This window comes from Phascolarctos cinereus, unplaced genomic scaffold, assembly GCF_003287225.1.
Source record: "Phascolarctos cinereus isolate Bilbo 61053 unplaced genomic scaffold, phaCin_HiC Scaffold_4;HRSCAF=312, whole genome shotgun sequence".
In the NCBI taxonomy this organism is placed as follows: domain Eukaryota; kingdom Metazoa; phylum Chordata; class Mammalia; order Diprotodontia; family Phascolarctidae; genus Phascolarctos; species Phascolarctos cinereus.
In genome coordinates, this window is record NW_027555847.1 from 725229892 (window position 1) to 725243144 (window position 13253).

Below are 13253 nucleotides of genomic sequence, written 5' to 3' on the forward strand. Positions count from 1 at the left end.
GTTCGGAGGCTCAGTCGCCCGCTGCTTGTCCCCATTCCTCTGCATCAGGCCGGCGCCACGAGGGAGGAGACGCTCCCGCCGGGCTCGCCGCTGCGCGCGCGGTCCCGCACCATCCTCGGCAGTACAGACTTTGTGTCGTGTGGTTAAGTGCTGAAGGAGTGGCCCGGTGGAGGGGGAGAAGGACAGGGGACCCTCCACTCCCCCAAGCTCAGGCTCAGTTTCAGCTGAAGGTTCGTTCTCAAAAGGGAGGAGGGGGCAAAGACTCAAGGACTATTTGGTCTGAACTTAAAAAAAAAAAAGAATTTATAAAACAACAACAGACAAATTAGAAAGAGAGCCTGGGAGAAGAGGGCACTCCTGCCCCAGCTCCGGCCACCAGGCCTTGTCCCTTTCAAGGGGAGGCTACGGGGCGTGCTCTGCGAATGTCCATCCCCACCCCTGGGAAGACTTGGAAACACTTTGGTTTGGATCAGGCGTCCGAGGCCCTGCCCCCCCCCCCGTTGCGGGCCCCAGGTCTTGTCCAGATGTGCAGGGAAAGGGGAAGGCCGAGGAGGGGGCCCTGGCCTCCAGCTGAACTCCACTCAGCACCCCGACACGCGCACACTCACGCATGCACCTGCACACATGCTCCACTCTCTGACCGAAGGCTGCTCGAGGTCACACACGGTAAGCCCACGGACAAACGGCTGTCAGATCATGCCCACGAGGCTCCCTGAGACACAGTCCGGCACACACACGCCCCACTCCAAACGCTCCTCCCCGATGTCTTTGGCCAAGCTCTGCCCTCAGTCCTGAGGGGCCTGGGGGGGAGGGAGGAGTGCCCCCCAGCTCTACAGGGCAGGAGGGACGACCAAAGAACCCCAGTCTCAGTCTCATGGGCCACTCACCGTCTTATTGTTCTTATGAATTTAAGAGGTAGAAAAAAATCAGAAGTCTCGGATCAGACTCCCTTGTTCAGTGAGGAAAGAATCGAACCATCTGTGCACGCACACGCACACACACAAACGCACCAACATGCCAACACCCACCCACAAAATAAAAAGTACCTGCAAACACATAACCCAGGTCAGCCCCCTGCCTCCCACCACCCAGACCCTCCAGGCAAGCAGACCCTGGGCTGTCTCCACAAAACAAGTACCTCTAAGCAAAGAAAGTCACAGAACATACAGGTAGCCAGGCTGGGTGCAGGGGGAGCGCCTGGGAGTCCGAGGGGCCCCCCAGGTTAGGGCTCCACACTGGTGGGGGGAGGGGAGTGGAGGCCAGCTGCCCCGCTTACATTCAGGCCCCGGTCCCAAGGAAGCAGGGCAGGGGCGGCGGGAAACAAGAGATCGAAGCTGAGTTTAAAGAAAAAAATAATAAATCAAAACCAACCAACAGTATGGGGAAGAGGGATGGGAAGAAAACAAGTGACTGGGGTAACCCTGACTGCCTGGGGGGAGGGGAGAGCAGCCCCCCCCCAGCATCTGTTCCACATACACGCACACGCGCACACATTCACACACGGATGCACGCATCCCCCCCCCCATGAGGGATCCGGGCTCGGGAAGAAGGCTCAGCTGTGCCCTGAGGAGAGCAGGCTGAGCCCAAGCCAGAAGCCGGCCTCCCCACCCCCCCCATTCCCGCTGGTTCTGGAGCATTGGGAGGGGTAGGGGAGGGGGACGCCCCTCGGGAGAGGGGTGGAGGTAGACCGAATGCCAAAGCAGCAGAGGGAGCAGGGAGGGAGCAGGGCGGCGCAGGCGGGCCAGGCTCCCTCTGCTTCTCTCGGTATGCACTGGCAGTTAAAGCTGGGGGGGCGGGGCGCCGGCCCGGGGGGCGGGGCCTCTTTGGCTCCTAGGAGGGGGAGGTGTGCATGCGCAGGTGGCTGATGAGGTTGCGCTGCTGCGTGAACTTGCCGCCGCACAGGTGGCACTCGTAGGGCTTCTCGCCCGAGTGCACGCGCATGTGCTCCGTCAGGCGGTACTGGCGCGTGAAGCGCATGCCGCACTCCTCGCACGCGAAGGGCTTGAGGCCCAGGTGGCTGCGCATGTGGCGGGTCATGGTGCCGCGCTGGGTGAACATCTTGCCGCAGATGTTGCAGGGGAAGGGCCGCGTCAGCCAGTGCGTCTTCTCGTGCTGCCGCAGCGTGGCCGGGTCCTTGTAGCTCTTCTCGCAGCCCGAGCACTTGAAGGGCCGCTGCTCGGCCGCGTAGGCCGGGCTGGGGGCCGACAGGTCCTCGGCCTCCTCCTCGGGCGCGGGGCCGCCGCCCCCATAGGCGCCCTCCTCCTTGATGAAGAGCTCCTCCTCCGTGTGCGTCTCCACGTGGGCGTTGAGCTGCTCCGAGCTGGGGAAGCCTTTACCGCAGGGGATGCAGACGTACAGGTTGTCCCCATAGGGCACCGCTTCGAAGCCCTCCTGGCGGTACACGTAGTTGGCGGCCCCCGCGGGGCCCCCGGCGCCCTCGCCCTCGCTCTGCCCGCTGTCCTCGCTGAGCTCCTTGCCGTTCTCCATCTCCTCCTTGCAGGGGTAGGGCGGCTCTCCGTAGGGCGCCCCAACGCCGCCTCCGCCGGCCCCCAGGATGCCGTTGGGGAGCCCCTCCTCCAGCTCATCCTCGTCCCCGGGGCAGCAGCTCTTGCCTCCCGCCGAGGCGCAGGCCACGGCCTCTGTCTTGCTCCACTCCTTCTTCCGAGCCAGGTGCCGCAGACTCTTGCGAGGCTGGCCCCCCGGCCCCTCCAGCAGCCCCGAGTGGTTTTCCTCGGGGCCCCCCGGCCCCTCCACCTCCATGGGGTCTTCCGGGGGCCCGCCGGGCTCCGCGTACGAGGCACTGTTGGTGGAGGCTGGAGCCGGGGAGCCGTGCTGGCTGTCGCTGAGCTGGCCGAGGTCATCAGGGCCGAGGAGGGGGCCGGGGGCCGGGGGCTGTAAGGGGGGACTCTTCTTGGAGAGGTCGAGGCCCAGCTCCTGCTCACTGCCACCACTGTTCCCGCTAGAGCCCCCGCAGCTGGCCCCATCGCCACCATTCTTGCAGCCCATTCGGCTCAGGGGATGCGAGTTCTCCTGCCCGGGCCCCCCGAGAAAAAGCTCGTCGTCCGAGCCCTTGGACTGGGGGAGCTCTTTGGGAGGATGCACAGCCTTGCGATTCTCTGAGGCCGCTGGGTACCGAGCCTGGATGACCGAGGCGGCGGACAGCCGCTGGCCGCGGGCCGGCCGGCCCGCCCCCGGGACCCCAGCCCGGCCCGAGCCGAAGGGTTTCCCTGCCCGCTTGAGCTTCCGGCGGCACAGAGCGGCCAGCTCAGGGAGCTGGAGGTAGCTAGCGGCAGTGAGGAGCGTGCTGAAGTTGGGCTCCGCGGGCTGCTCCCCCGGGAGCACCTTGCCCGTGTAGATGAAATCCAGGACCTGGCGGAAAACCGTGGGACTGACCATGTCCGTATCCAGGTGGATGAGGTTGTCGTGCAGAACGAGAGACTTGAAATACATGCTGCTGGCGGCCAGGACGTTCTTGTGGGCGCGGAAGAGAGCGTTTTCCACCACGATGATGACGTCGCAGAGGAAGCCTTTGGCCCGCTGCTGGTTCAGCTGCAGAAGCAGCTGCTTGGCATGGTTGGGCAGCTCCATGGCAGCAGGCCCCGTGTCCCAGCCAACAACCTGCAGGAGAAGGGGAGACCAGGGGCGCAGGGTCAGGCCCGGCCCGCCAGAGCCCCAGGGACAGCCAGAAGTGATGCCCGAGCAGCCCTGCCTCCTCCCTCCTGGGATCCCCTAGCCCCTCCAGTCCATGCCCCCCCCACACACCTCCCTCCATCTTAAACAAAGTCCCCCCCCACTTCAGAAACACAATCACAGCCCTTCACAACCCTTCCCAAACACACCCCAACACACCCCTTGCCCTGCCCCAACACATCCCCCTAGACACAGCCCCAACACACCCACTGTACTGTGTGCCCTCCTCACACATCCTCCTTGCCAAGGGAGCGATAAGCCAACCTTCCTGTGCCTCAGAGACATCTAGAGAGGTGCCCCCCACCCCACCCCTGGCACACCCTCTTTCTTGAATGCCAATAGCAGGGACAGTGAAGGGCAGCTTTCCACTCCTGTGGGATGCAGGGACAAACACTGAGGCCAGGGCCCTGCGCCTGCTTCCCGGGCTGGCCTGAGCATAGGCACTGCCAGGGCCCAAGGGCCCTCTGCCAAACATGTAATGCTTCTTGCCCTCAGGTCCCTTTCTAGGAAAAGCGGCTGCAGCTTGGCTGTGGGGAAAAGCAGGCCCGCCCAGCCTTGCCAGACAGGCGGGCACAGACTAATTGATGCCATTAAGTAATAAAAGCACCAACACCTTTGGTTTCTAAAGGCGTCCTAGGCCTTACAAAGTCGGGCAGGGGAAGCTAGCTGAGGGGCAGGATCGTGATGGAGAGAGGAGGACACCTTTGTTCTTTACCCCAGGCGCATCCAGGCCCTTCCAAGGAGAGGAACCATCCCAAGAGCCCAGAAGCCAGGCCGAGGCCTCAGAGGCTGCTGGGCAGAGCCATCAGTGGGCCCAGCCCATTCCCCTTTCCTCTGTGGGACTAGGAGAAGGCTGAACTCGATGGGCTTTCCATGGTCCTTGTAGCTCTGGCATTCTGGGCTTTGTGAAAGACAGCCAAGTGGGCGGCCCAACCCACACCCTCCAAAGAGTTCCAGAGGGCAGGACCAGCCTGGTGGGGCAGAAAGGACAAGCTGGTCCCCCCCCCCGCCCCCCCACTCAAGGGCAGCTCCTGTCCTCTGCCCTCAGAACACAAGGGAAGAAGGACAGGTAGGGGAGAGCAGGCCAACACCACCTCTGAAGGAATGCCCTCCCCAAAGAAGCTGTATGCACAGACTCCTGGTGGCTCTGGGGCTTTCCCACCTCCAGGCCTTTGCTCTGGCTAACTTCGTTTCCCCACCCCAGATAGTTCTCTCTCTTTCCTGAACTCCCCAGAAGGAAGAAGCTTTCATCTTGCACTGGCCAGGGTGAATCTGAGCATTCCTTCCCATGGCCAGTTAACTGATCTTAGAGTGGGATCCCCTTAGGCCCTGGCTCAATGGCCATGGCCATTGGGGGGGGAAATGACCCATCCACTCCACTGGCCACATCCTCTGCCCTATCAACTCAGAAGACTATGGGATACTATGCCTATGCCCAATTTTAGGAAAGGCTCTGACGAGTGGGGAAATCAAGGCAGAGAAGACTGGCCAGAGGAATAGAGGGAGCTTAGATTTGCTCTGCTTGGCCCCAGAAGGCACAGGAGGGAGCATGGGAAGGCAGTGGAAGCACATTTCATCTTCCCAGAACATAAGAAGGAATTACCAATGACTTGCTTTGATGCCCCTCTGCCACCCCTCTCTGCTGATGGCTGGGATCTCTCCACCCTGCTTCAAGGGAGCCACTGTGCTCAGAACAGGGCCCTTTGCTGGCTGGCACATCCTCAGAACCTGCCACAGTCTGTGCTCCAGGGACACCTGGGGTTGGCCAAGTGAGCCTCCCATCTCCAGGGGTCTCCAGAGAGTGGAAGATGAGATCACCCTAAAGGTACTAAGCCTGAGGGGCTTCCCTGCTGCTCCCAAGGTGCCCCTAGCATTTCTGCATGGTTCAGGTAAGGGCAGCTGCTCGACCAGGACCCAGGCCAGGTAAGTGTGTGAGTGCCTGTGACCCTGTTGTTTTCCCCTCATTTCTCATGTCAGGAAAGAGCCCCACATGCCACAGTCCTGAGAGCTGTCACCAGACTCGCTGACTCTACCCAGGGAGGCGGGGAGGGGCAGGGGTCAGAGGGTGGCATACTGCCTGGGCCAGGCCTTCCTGGGGGTTTATGTCTATATCATGGGCAGAAAGAAGCTGGATCTTCTCCTGGGCCCGAGAAATGAATCTTCCTGGCCTTGGAGCCCGCTAGCATACTGTGCCGCATGGGCAGAGGTGTGGCCTGGCCTGGCCCTCAGAGCTGCCGACTCAAGAGTTTCCCTGCTAAGCTTCACAGAAAAGTGGGTCTGGAGGAACGGCTCAGACACAGCAGCCAGGACTGGAGCAAACCTCAAAGCCTTTACATGCTAAGCCCAGAGTCCGGCAAACAGCCGCCATCGCAGAGTAGCCTAGGCCTCTGTAATGCTATCTCACCTGAGCCCAGGGTGGCTCAGCCCCTCCTACTGGGCCCCAGGCCCCACCATCCTGCCAGCAGGTACGTGATGCCCTTAGGGTCTACCTCCTCTCTAGCACCGAGATAGTCATACAGTGGCAAGGGCAAGGAGCTGTGTGACCATAAGAAAGCTGCGAACTAAGCCTCCATTTCCTCATCTATAAAATGGGCAGAAGAGCACATGTACTCCCCAGAGGCATTAGAGCTGGCCAGAGGCTTTAGGGGGAGGCCTTCAGCTCCCAGACCACACTCTAGACGACAGTCACAAGCAAGTAAGCACCATGGGGCCAGTCCCCAGCCCAGCTTCCACCAACCAGGGCCCAGCCTACCGAAAGCTTGGGGCTCAGAAACCATGCGAGCGAGCAGCGGCCGCCTGCAGAGTGCGGTCTCTCAGCAGAAACAGCAAAGCCTGGTTACCTGAGGAAAAGGAAAGGACAGGGTCACTCAGCCACTCAGTACATGGGGAAGCAGAGAGGCACAGGAGGGAAAGCTCAGAGGAAGTTAAGCTGGGGCTCAGGAGCCTCGTGGGGAGCTTGGGGCAGAGCTAGAAGTGGAGGGCAGCCTGGAAGACCAGCCCCAGGGTCACTCTAGCAAACACCAGCTGAGCACAGATAGCACGTGCTTCACAGGCCACAAAGGACTCTCCCTGGCACATGTACTGCTTGCACCCAGGTCTCCAAACACCAAATCTGGGGCTATTCCTTCTCCAAGAAAGGGGGAGGAGGGTCCCCAGCACACTGTCCAACTGCCAGCTAAAGCCTGGGAACCCTGGCTCCCTGTGGGAGCCAACAGCTTCATGGCTAGGCTGGCTGGGCTCCCCAGGGGGGAGGCTGGGCCCAGCTGCATCTGTATAACAAAAGGCAAATGGGTGCTTGGCAAGACCCAGCCCCTCCCCCAGCCAGCCCCTCCCACCCGGCTCCTCTGGGCTGGGCAGCCTTCCCCTCTAACCCATTCTACTGGGCTCCTAGACCCTCCAGGCTTGGAAGCGGTCCTGCCCCCCACCCCCCCACATCGGGTCACCAAGGGAGGGGAGGCTGCAGCCCTGCCCTGGATCTGACTCTGGCCTCCTTGGTCCTGCCCCTCCCCCCAGGCCCTCAGGAATGTGACCAGACCCGGGGTGCCTGGGGCCAGGGAGGCCTAGGCCCCAGCCTGCCAGCTGTTCCAGTGGCCTGGGAGCAGAAGGCAGCCACTCCCCTCCCCCAACAGGCCCCAGATCCTAGGGAAGGCCAGACAGACCAGCTCTGTGGGTTCAAAGGCCCCGAGGACTTCCTGCTGGTCAACTGTGGCCCTGGCCAGCACCCCACACAGCCCCTGCCTAGGAGAGCTTAAGATCACTGAAGGAGTCCAAAAAAAAAATTATGGTCTAAGCTGTCTCCACTCACTCTCAAGGGTCTAATGCCAAGTGTGAGCTAGGCATCGACCAAGGAATGCCATGGCTAGAGACCTCAGGCTAGTCACTGGGAGTCAGTGGGGCGACCGGAAAGAGCCCTGCATTTAGGCTGGGAAGAGCTCGGTTCGAATCCTGACTCTGCTGCCAATGCGGACACGGATGGGAGCTTTGGTGAGATGTGCCCAGGGAAATCTTCCTGATGGGCAGGGCTAGCTCAGGTTCTCATTCCGCATCCCTGGGTCTTCCTTGATTAACACAGCGTACCCCCTCATCCCCATCAGGTTCCTTCCACCCCCCTTCATACACGGAGAGTCCCATACCAAGAACCCTTACTCTCTGGGGCAAAGCTGGCTCTGTTAATGTTTGTGGGAGTGGCACTCCCCCCATCCTGCCGTGTGGGCTCTTCACTGTTTCCTCCTGCACCTGCCAGGAAGGTCACCAAGTTCCCTCCCAAATTCTCACTGTCCTGTGGACACCCTCTGCTCCCCACCACAGAAATGATGGCTAGAGCTCTCAGAATGTGGCTGCAGTGTGATCTGGAGGCATCGTGGAGAGGGGGAAGGAGAGAGAGCAGGTTTGGAGGCTGGGCTGAGTTCATCATTTTCTGTTCAAAGGAAGGCCATCCTAGCCCTCTCTGTTCCCGGGTAATTCTTCCTTCAGGCTCTGCACACGTCTCTGCTCCCACCCCCTCCAAACAAGGTGGCCTGGTGGCTAAAGGGCTGGGCCTACAGTCAGGATGACACGAGTTTACTACTAGCTATGTGACCTTGGTCAAGTCACTTGAACCTGTCTGCCTTGATTTGTTCATCTGTAAAATCAGAACAATAGCCCTGTTGTAAAGACTAAATGAGATAAATTCTAAAGCACTTGAGCACAGTGCCTGGCACTACATAAATATTAGCTATTATTATTATTACCTCTGACAAGCCCCCCAGACCCCAGTCTATCCAACACACCTCAGACAAAGTAATTTTCCAAAAGCACCGATCTGGCCACATCACTCCTACTCCCAAAACATCAGTGGCTCCCCATGACCAGCTATATTCAGCCTGGCATTCAGGGTCCACCCCACCTATTCAGCCTTATCTCCAGATATCCTTAGCTATTCTCTTTGTCCTTGGGAATCTTCTTTCTCAAGCTTCTCCCTGACTAGCCTGGAGCAGCCAGCCCCACCCTCATCCAGCTCAGCCAGCCCAGAGAACTCTCAGCAGGCACAGACCTTTCCACAGATAATAAATACCTCCATTTTACAGGCAAGGAGAGTGAGACTGGGGAGAGGGCCATGGCTAGAATTCGAGGCCAGGCCTTCTAACCCTGCTGGGTCCAGAGAAGCCTTTCTAGATTATGCATGGGGTGGTGCTGACAGGTGAGCCAAGACATGACCGGGATGCCTGGGATCCTGGAGCGGATGAACAGCCAAGGGCCTCAGTGGGAAAACCACAAGCATCCAGGCCAGTCCGGGCCACTCAGAGATGGTTCTGCAGGAGGTATTTGTACTTAGGCCCCTTCTCAGAGGGCCCAAAACAAGTCAACCCCACCCCTCTTCAGGCCGACCACCTCCCCTCCCACACCTAGAGGACACCCAGCTCTGGCTGGTGCCCCTTGTCTTGCCCTCCCCCACTATTCTTCTCTTCTCATTTGGCCTAAAACGTGGTGCCAGCACCAGGGCCGTGCTTCTGCCTCACTGTCTGCCCACTCAGAACGCTGGGCTGCAACAAGACTTCTCCTCAACAGGATAGCCCGACTCCTGGAGGGGACAGCCCCATTTTCTCAAGCTTCTATAGCCCTCCCAGAGCAGGGTAAACAGGAGCACGCACTACAGAACACTTGGAGATTATGGACGACATTAAATACAGGGCAGAGGCACCACCCCTGCTGCACACCCCGAGACTTAGCGGCAGCCAGCCTGAAATTGTGTCGGCCATGTTTGAGTGTAAGGTGCCAGGCTTAGTGGGCACCAAAGGCTCCTGGGGCATTTCCAATATACAGGACTATGTCACACACAGCACAGCTCCAACCCTGCCCTTAAGAAACCCTTAAAATGTTTTCCCATTTTAAAAAGCAAAGTGAGGACAGTGGTGTATTCTCACCCCCACCCCACCTCCTAACATCTGGCCTAGCCCCATGGGGAAGGACCCAGCTGAGCTGGGATGGGGTCTCTCCAGGGGCTGGCATACCAGCTGAATATTGTCAAGTCTGACTGGAGCTGATTCCAGGCAGGGAAGACAAACCACCCTGTGCCCACTCCTGACCACACAGCAACATGGAGTTCCTGCAGGGGCAACCCCAGGGCTGGCAGCAGGCCCAGATGACGCTATCACTGAAGGATCTCACGCTCCCTCCCAGATTCTCCTGGCACACACCCAAGGATACCAAGGACCCAGAGTAGCCAGGGTCTGCTAGCCAGGTTGGAGAAAAGCTGGCAGGATGTGTGCCAAGGTGGCACCTGAAACCAGACGCACACACTACCCCCACCCCCAGTAAACTGAAGAAGGTGGTGGCAAAAACCGTGAACCAGATGCAGCAGGAGATCCAGGGAGAAATATGAATTCTTCCCTCTCCCACCCGAAACACCCAAGTAGTCCACATCTTCCTCCTCCTCCCTCCGCCTTCCCCCTCCCCCCCAAGCCCTCCTTGGTCACCACCTTAATCTAGGCCTTCATCTCTTGCTCACATCATCATAATTACTTCCCAATTCACCTTCCTACCTCCATTCTCCCCTCTCCAATCCATCTATCACAAGCCTCATAAAATGAGCTTCTATCAGCGAATAAGCATCTAGCTATTGAGTGTTATTCTACGTCAAGCACTGTGCCCTAAGTGCTGAGGATAGAAAGGCAAAAAACTGCCCACCCTCCAAGAGCTTACGTCCCAGTGGGGGAGAGAAGAGCCAAAGGAGCTAGCAGGGAGTTTCGGCTGTGGCCCAGACTGTGAGGGAGGCCTGCTGGCAGGGCCAAGGGAGCCGAGTCTTGAAGAAGGGATTCTGAGACTCTGCAGGGAGGCACAGGGACAAACATACAGAGAGGGCAGATGGGGCAGCGCAAGGCGCAGTCGGAGGGGCAGCAGGGCTGCGCCAGCAGAGAGGTTCCAGAGCTATTTCCTATCACCGTCATTGAGCAGGACAGCTCCAATCCTGTCCTAGGAGAAGCCCATAAATGAGGAAAATGACCATACCTGTGGCTTCCCAGGGTCTCCAGAAGAAAAGCTGCCCCAGCTGGCACTGAAGGCTCTACTCCTGCCCCTACCTATGTTCCCGACCCTATTTCACACACAAGCCATCCCCCAAAGCCATCCCAACTGCTCCTCCCTTGTGCCTGGTACAGAAGCTGTCATCCCTTGGAGGCCAGTAACTCTTCTTGTCCAGAAACCTCCTCCTTGTACCCCATCTTCCAGACCACACCTGGGCCCTATGGCAGGGGCAATCACTTCTCATCTGCCGTTTCCCCAGTACGTGGCCAGCATGTCTTTGATGGAGTGAACCTAAGTTCGGCCCAGGGTCCTTCACTGGGGTCCTCCAGGTGCCCTCGCGCTCAGGCTCCCACCAAGGGCAGCTCCTCCTGCTCCTACCTGGCAGGCAGGCAGCACAGCTGTGAAGGGTGCTCCCTCCCTCCAAGGTTATGTCCCTACATGTTGGGCAGCCCGGCTGCCAAGGGCACTCCCTTATGGTAGTAGAATTCCCGATCTGCCTGGGGAAGGGTGGAGGCCAGAAAGAAAGAGCTCTCAATCACAGAGGAGTCACCAGGACAGAAAGAAGCCCAGCTGCTCGGAGCTGATCTCCTAGGTGGTAAGAGGGTCGCAGTCCAGACCAGATAGGGAAGGCAGCAGGAAGCAGACTTTCAGGATGATCCCATCAAATTCTCTCTAGCCAGCTCAGCCATCTACTTCTACATTGATGCCCCCAAAAGCCAAGAGAAGCTGCCCATCCTCCCGGGGAAGCCTTCCTGCTGCTTCCTTCTCTGGCCCTCGTAGTCAAGCACACAGCAATTGTTGCACAAAGAAATAAGAAAAGAAGTCAGAATGTGGAGTGGGAATGGGACACACTGGGGGCATCCAGAAGCTGGGCAGGAAGGAAGCCTTTCAAGGGACCCATTCTCTGCTCAGTCCCTGCCTCAGGTGAGCTCAAGGCCTCTGACACTCACCCAGCTTCAGCTCCAAGGCCTTCAGTGATGGGGCTTCCTGGCTCTGGAAGGTTGTCTTCACTTGCTCAGAAACCCTTTCACCCCCTCAAATGCTTTCAACTTGAAGTCAAACAGCTGAAACCATATCCCTGCTTCCACCAGAAGTCAGCGATCCATTCTCCCCTAAACCTTCCCTCCTCCAAGTTACACGCCTCCTGTTCCTGCAAGGCCCACCTCCCTCCTCTGGACACAGCGGAGCTTCAGCAGCATTCACATGCAGCATTCAGAAAAGTACAACCAGAGTACAGGTCAGGCCTGACCAGGCTGTCTCTGAAATGCCCTCCAGAGGATCAGCACTGGGTGCCTGGGGCCTGGGAAACAAGTTGAGCTCTCCAGCAACTTTCTTTTTTTCCTTTTTTTAAAAATTTTATTAATTTATTTTGATTTATCACTTCCATATGCTTTTGAGTTGAAAATGTTTCTCCCCCTTCCTCCCCCCCACCCTCCCCATCCAGCAACTTTCTAAGGACCAGCCCAGCCCAAGACTTGTGGGGACAAAGCCCACAAGTCCCATCACCACGCCCCCCAAGCTGAACACCTGCTGCTGCTTCCTCAAGAGCAAGACTTAATATTATATAGGCCCTGCAACAAGGCTAGGGAGATCATACTATTACCTCCAACTTACAGATAGGGAAGACTGAGGCAGAGAGCTAAAAATGACTTGCCCCAAGTCATACACCTGGGAAGAGGAAGAACCTAGCTTCAAATCCCACCCAGCCCCAAATGGAAGATGAGGCAGCCCTCAGCCCAGTCTTCCAGAACAGCTGGGTTTCCTGCCCAAGGCAGAGTGATCAAAGAGGGGATGACTGCTAAACTGACAGGCTCAGAGGATTTAAGGGGCTAAAATAGACTCTTTCTAGCCCAGGACACTGAAGTGTTCAAGGGCCTTCAGCCAGGTAAATAAGGAAGAGAGCTGGCAGCCGGCTCCCTGCCCAGGGCCTGGGAGATGAATTAAGCCATTCCTAAACAAGCACCCGGCCTCTGTGCAGCCAGGCACCCCTCAGGGGTGGTGGCAGCGACAAAGGACAGAAAGCTAAAGGGCTGAGAGCCTGCATTTGATACAGGTTACACGTGTGTAGTGACACAAAACGCTTCCACAATGGTCATGTTGTGAAATCCTGACTACAATTCCCTCCATCCTAGCCTGCTCTCCCGCCCATTCTGTTCTCTCCTGTGATCCTGCCCCTCCTCAAGTGTTTGCTTCTGATTACCCCCTCCCCCAATCTGCCCTCCTTTCTATCACCCCCCATCCCCTTCCCCCCTGTTTTCCTGTAGGGTAAGAGAGATTTCCATACCCAACTGAGTGTGTATGTTATTCCCTCCTTAAGCCAAATCCTATGAAAGCAAGATTCACTCATCCCCTCTCACCTCCCCCCTCCTCCACTGTAAAAGCTTTTTCTTGCCTCTTTTATGTGAAACAATTTACTCCACTTTATCTCTTCCTTTCTCTTCCTCCCAGTACAATTCTCTCTCTTCCTTAATTTTATTTTTTAGATATCATCCCTTCATATTCAACTCACCCTGTGCCCTCTGTCACAGAGATGATATATATACAGAGAGAGAGACTTGGGA

General features: G+C 58.0%; 1 protein-coding gene across 1 annotated transcript; it reads right to left on the reverse strand.

Annotated features, from left to right (window-relative positions):
* Positions 1-489: 489 nt before the first annotated feature.
* Positions 490-6913, reverse strand: HIC2 (HIC ZBTB transcriptional repressor 2). Its single transcript, XM_020996736.2, has 2 exons — positions 6443-6913; positions 490-3618 (listed from the first exon to the last, which is right to left on the reverse strand). Exon 2 carries the CDS (start codon positions 3586-3588, stop codon positions 1831-1833), a length of 1758 nt encoding a protein of 585 aa, XP_020852395.1. The 5' UTR covers positions 3589-3618; positions 6443-6913; the 3' UTR covers positions 490-1830.
* Positions 6914-13253: the final 6340 nt, after the last annotated feature.

Coding starts and splice junctions, on each gene's coding strand:
- HIC2 (XM_020996736.2), bottom strand. CDS start 3,588: ATGGAGCTGCCCAACCATGCCAAGCAGCTGCTTCTGCAGCTGAACCAG.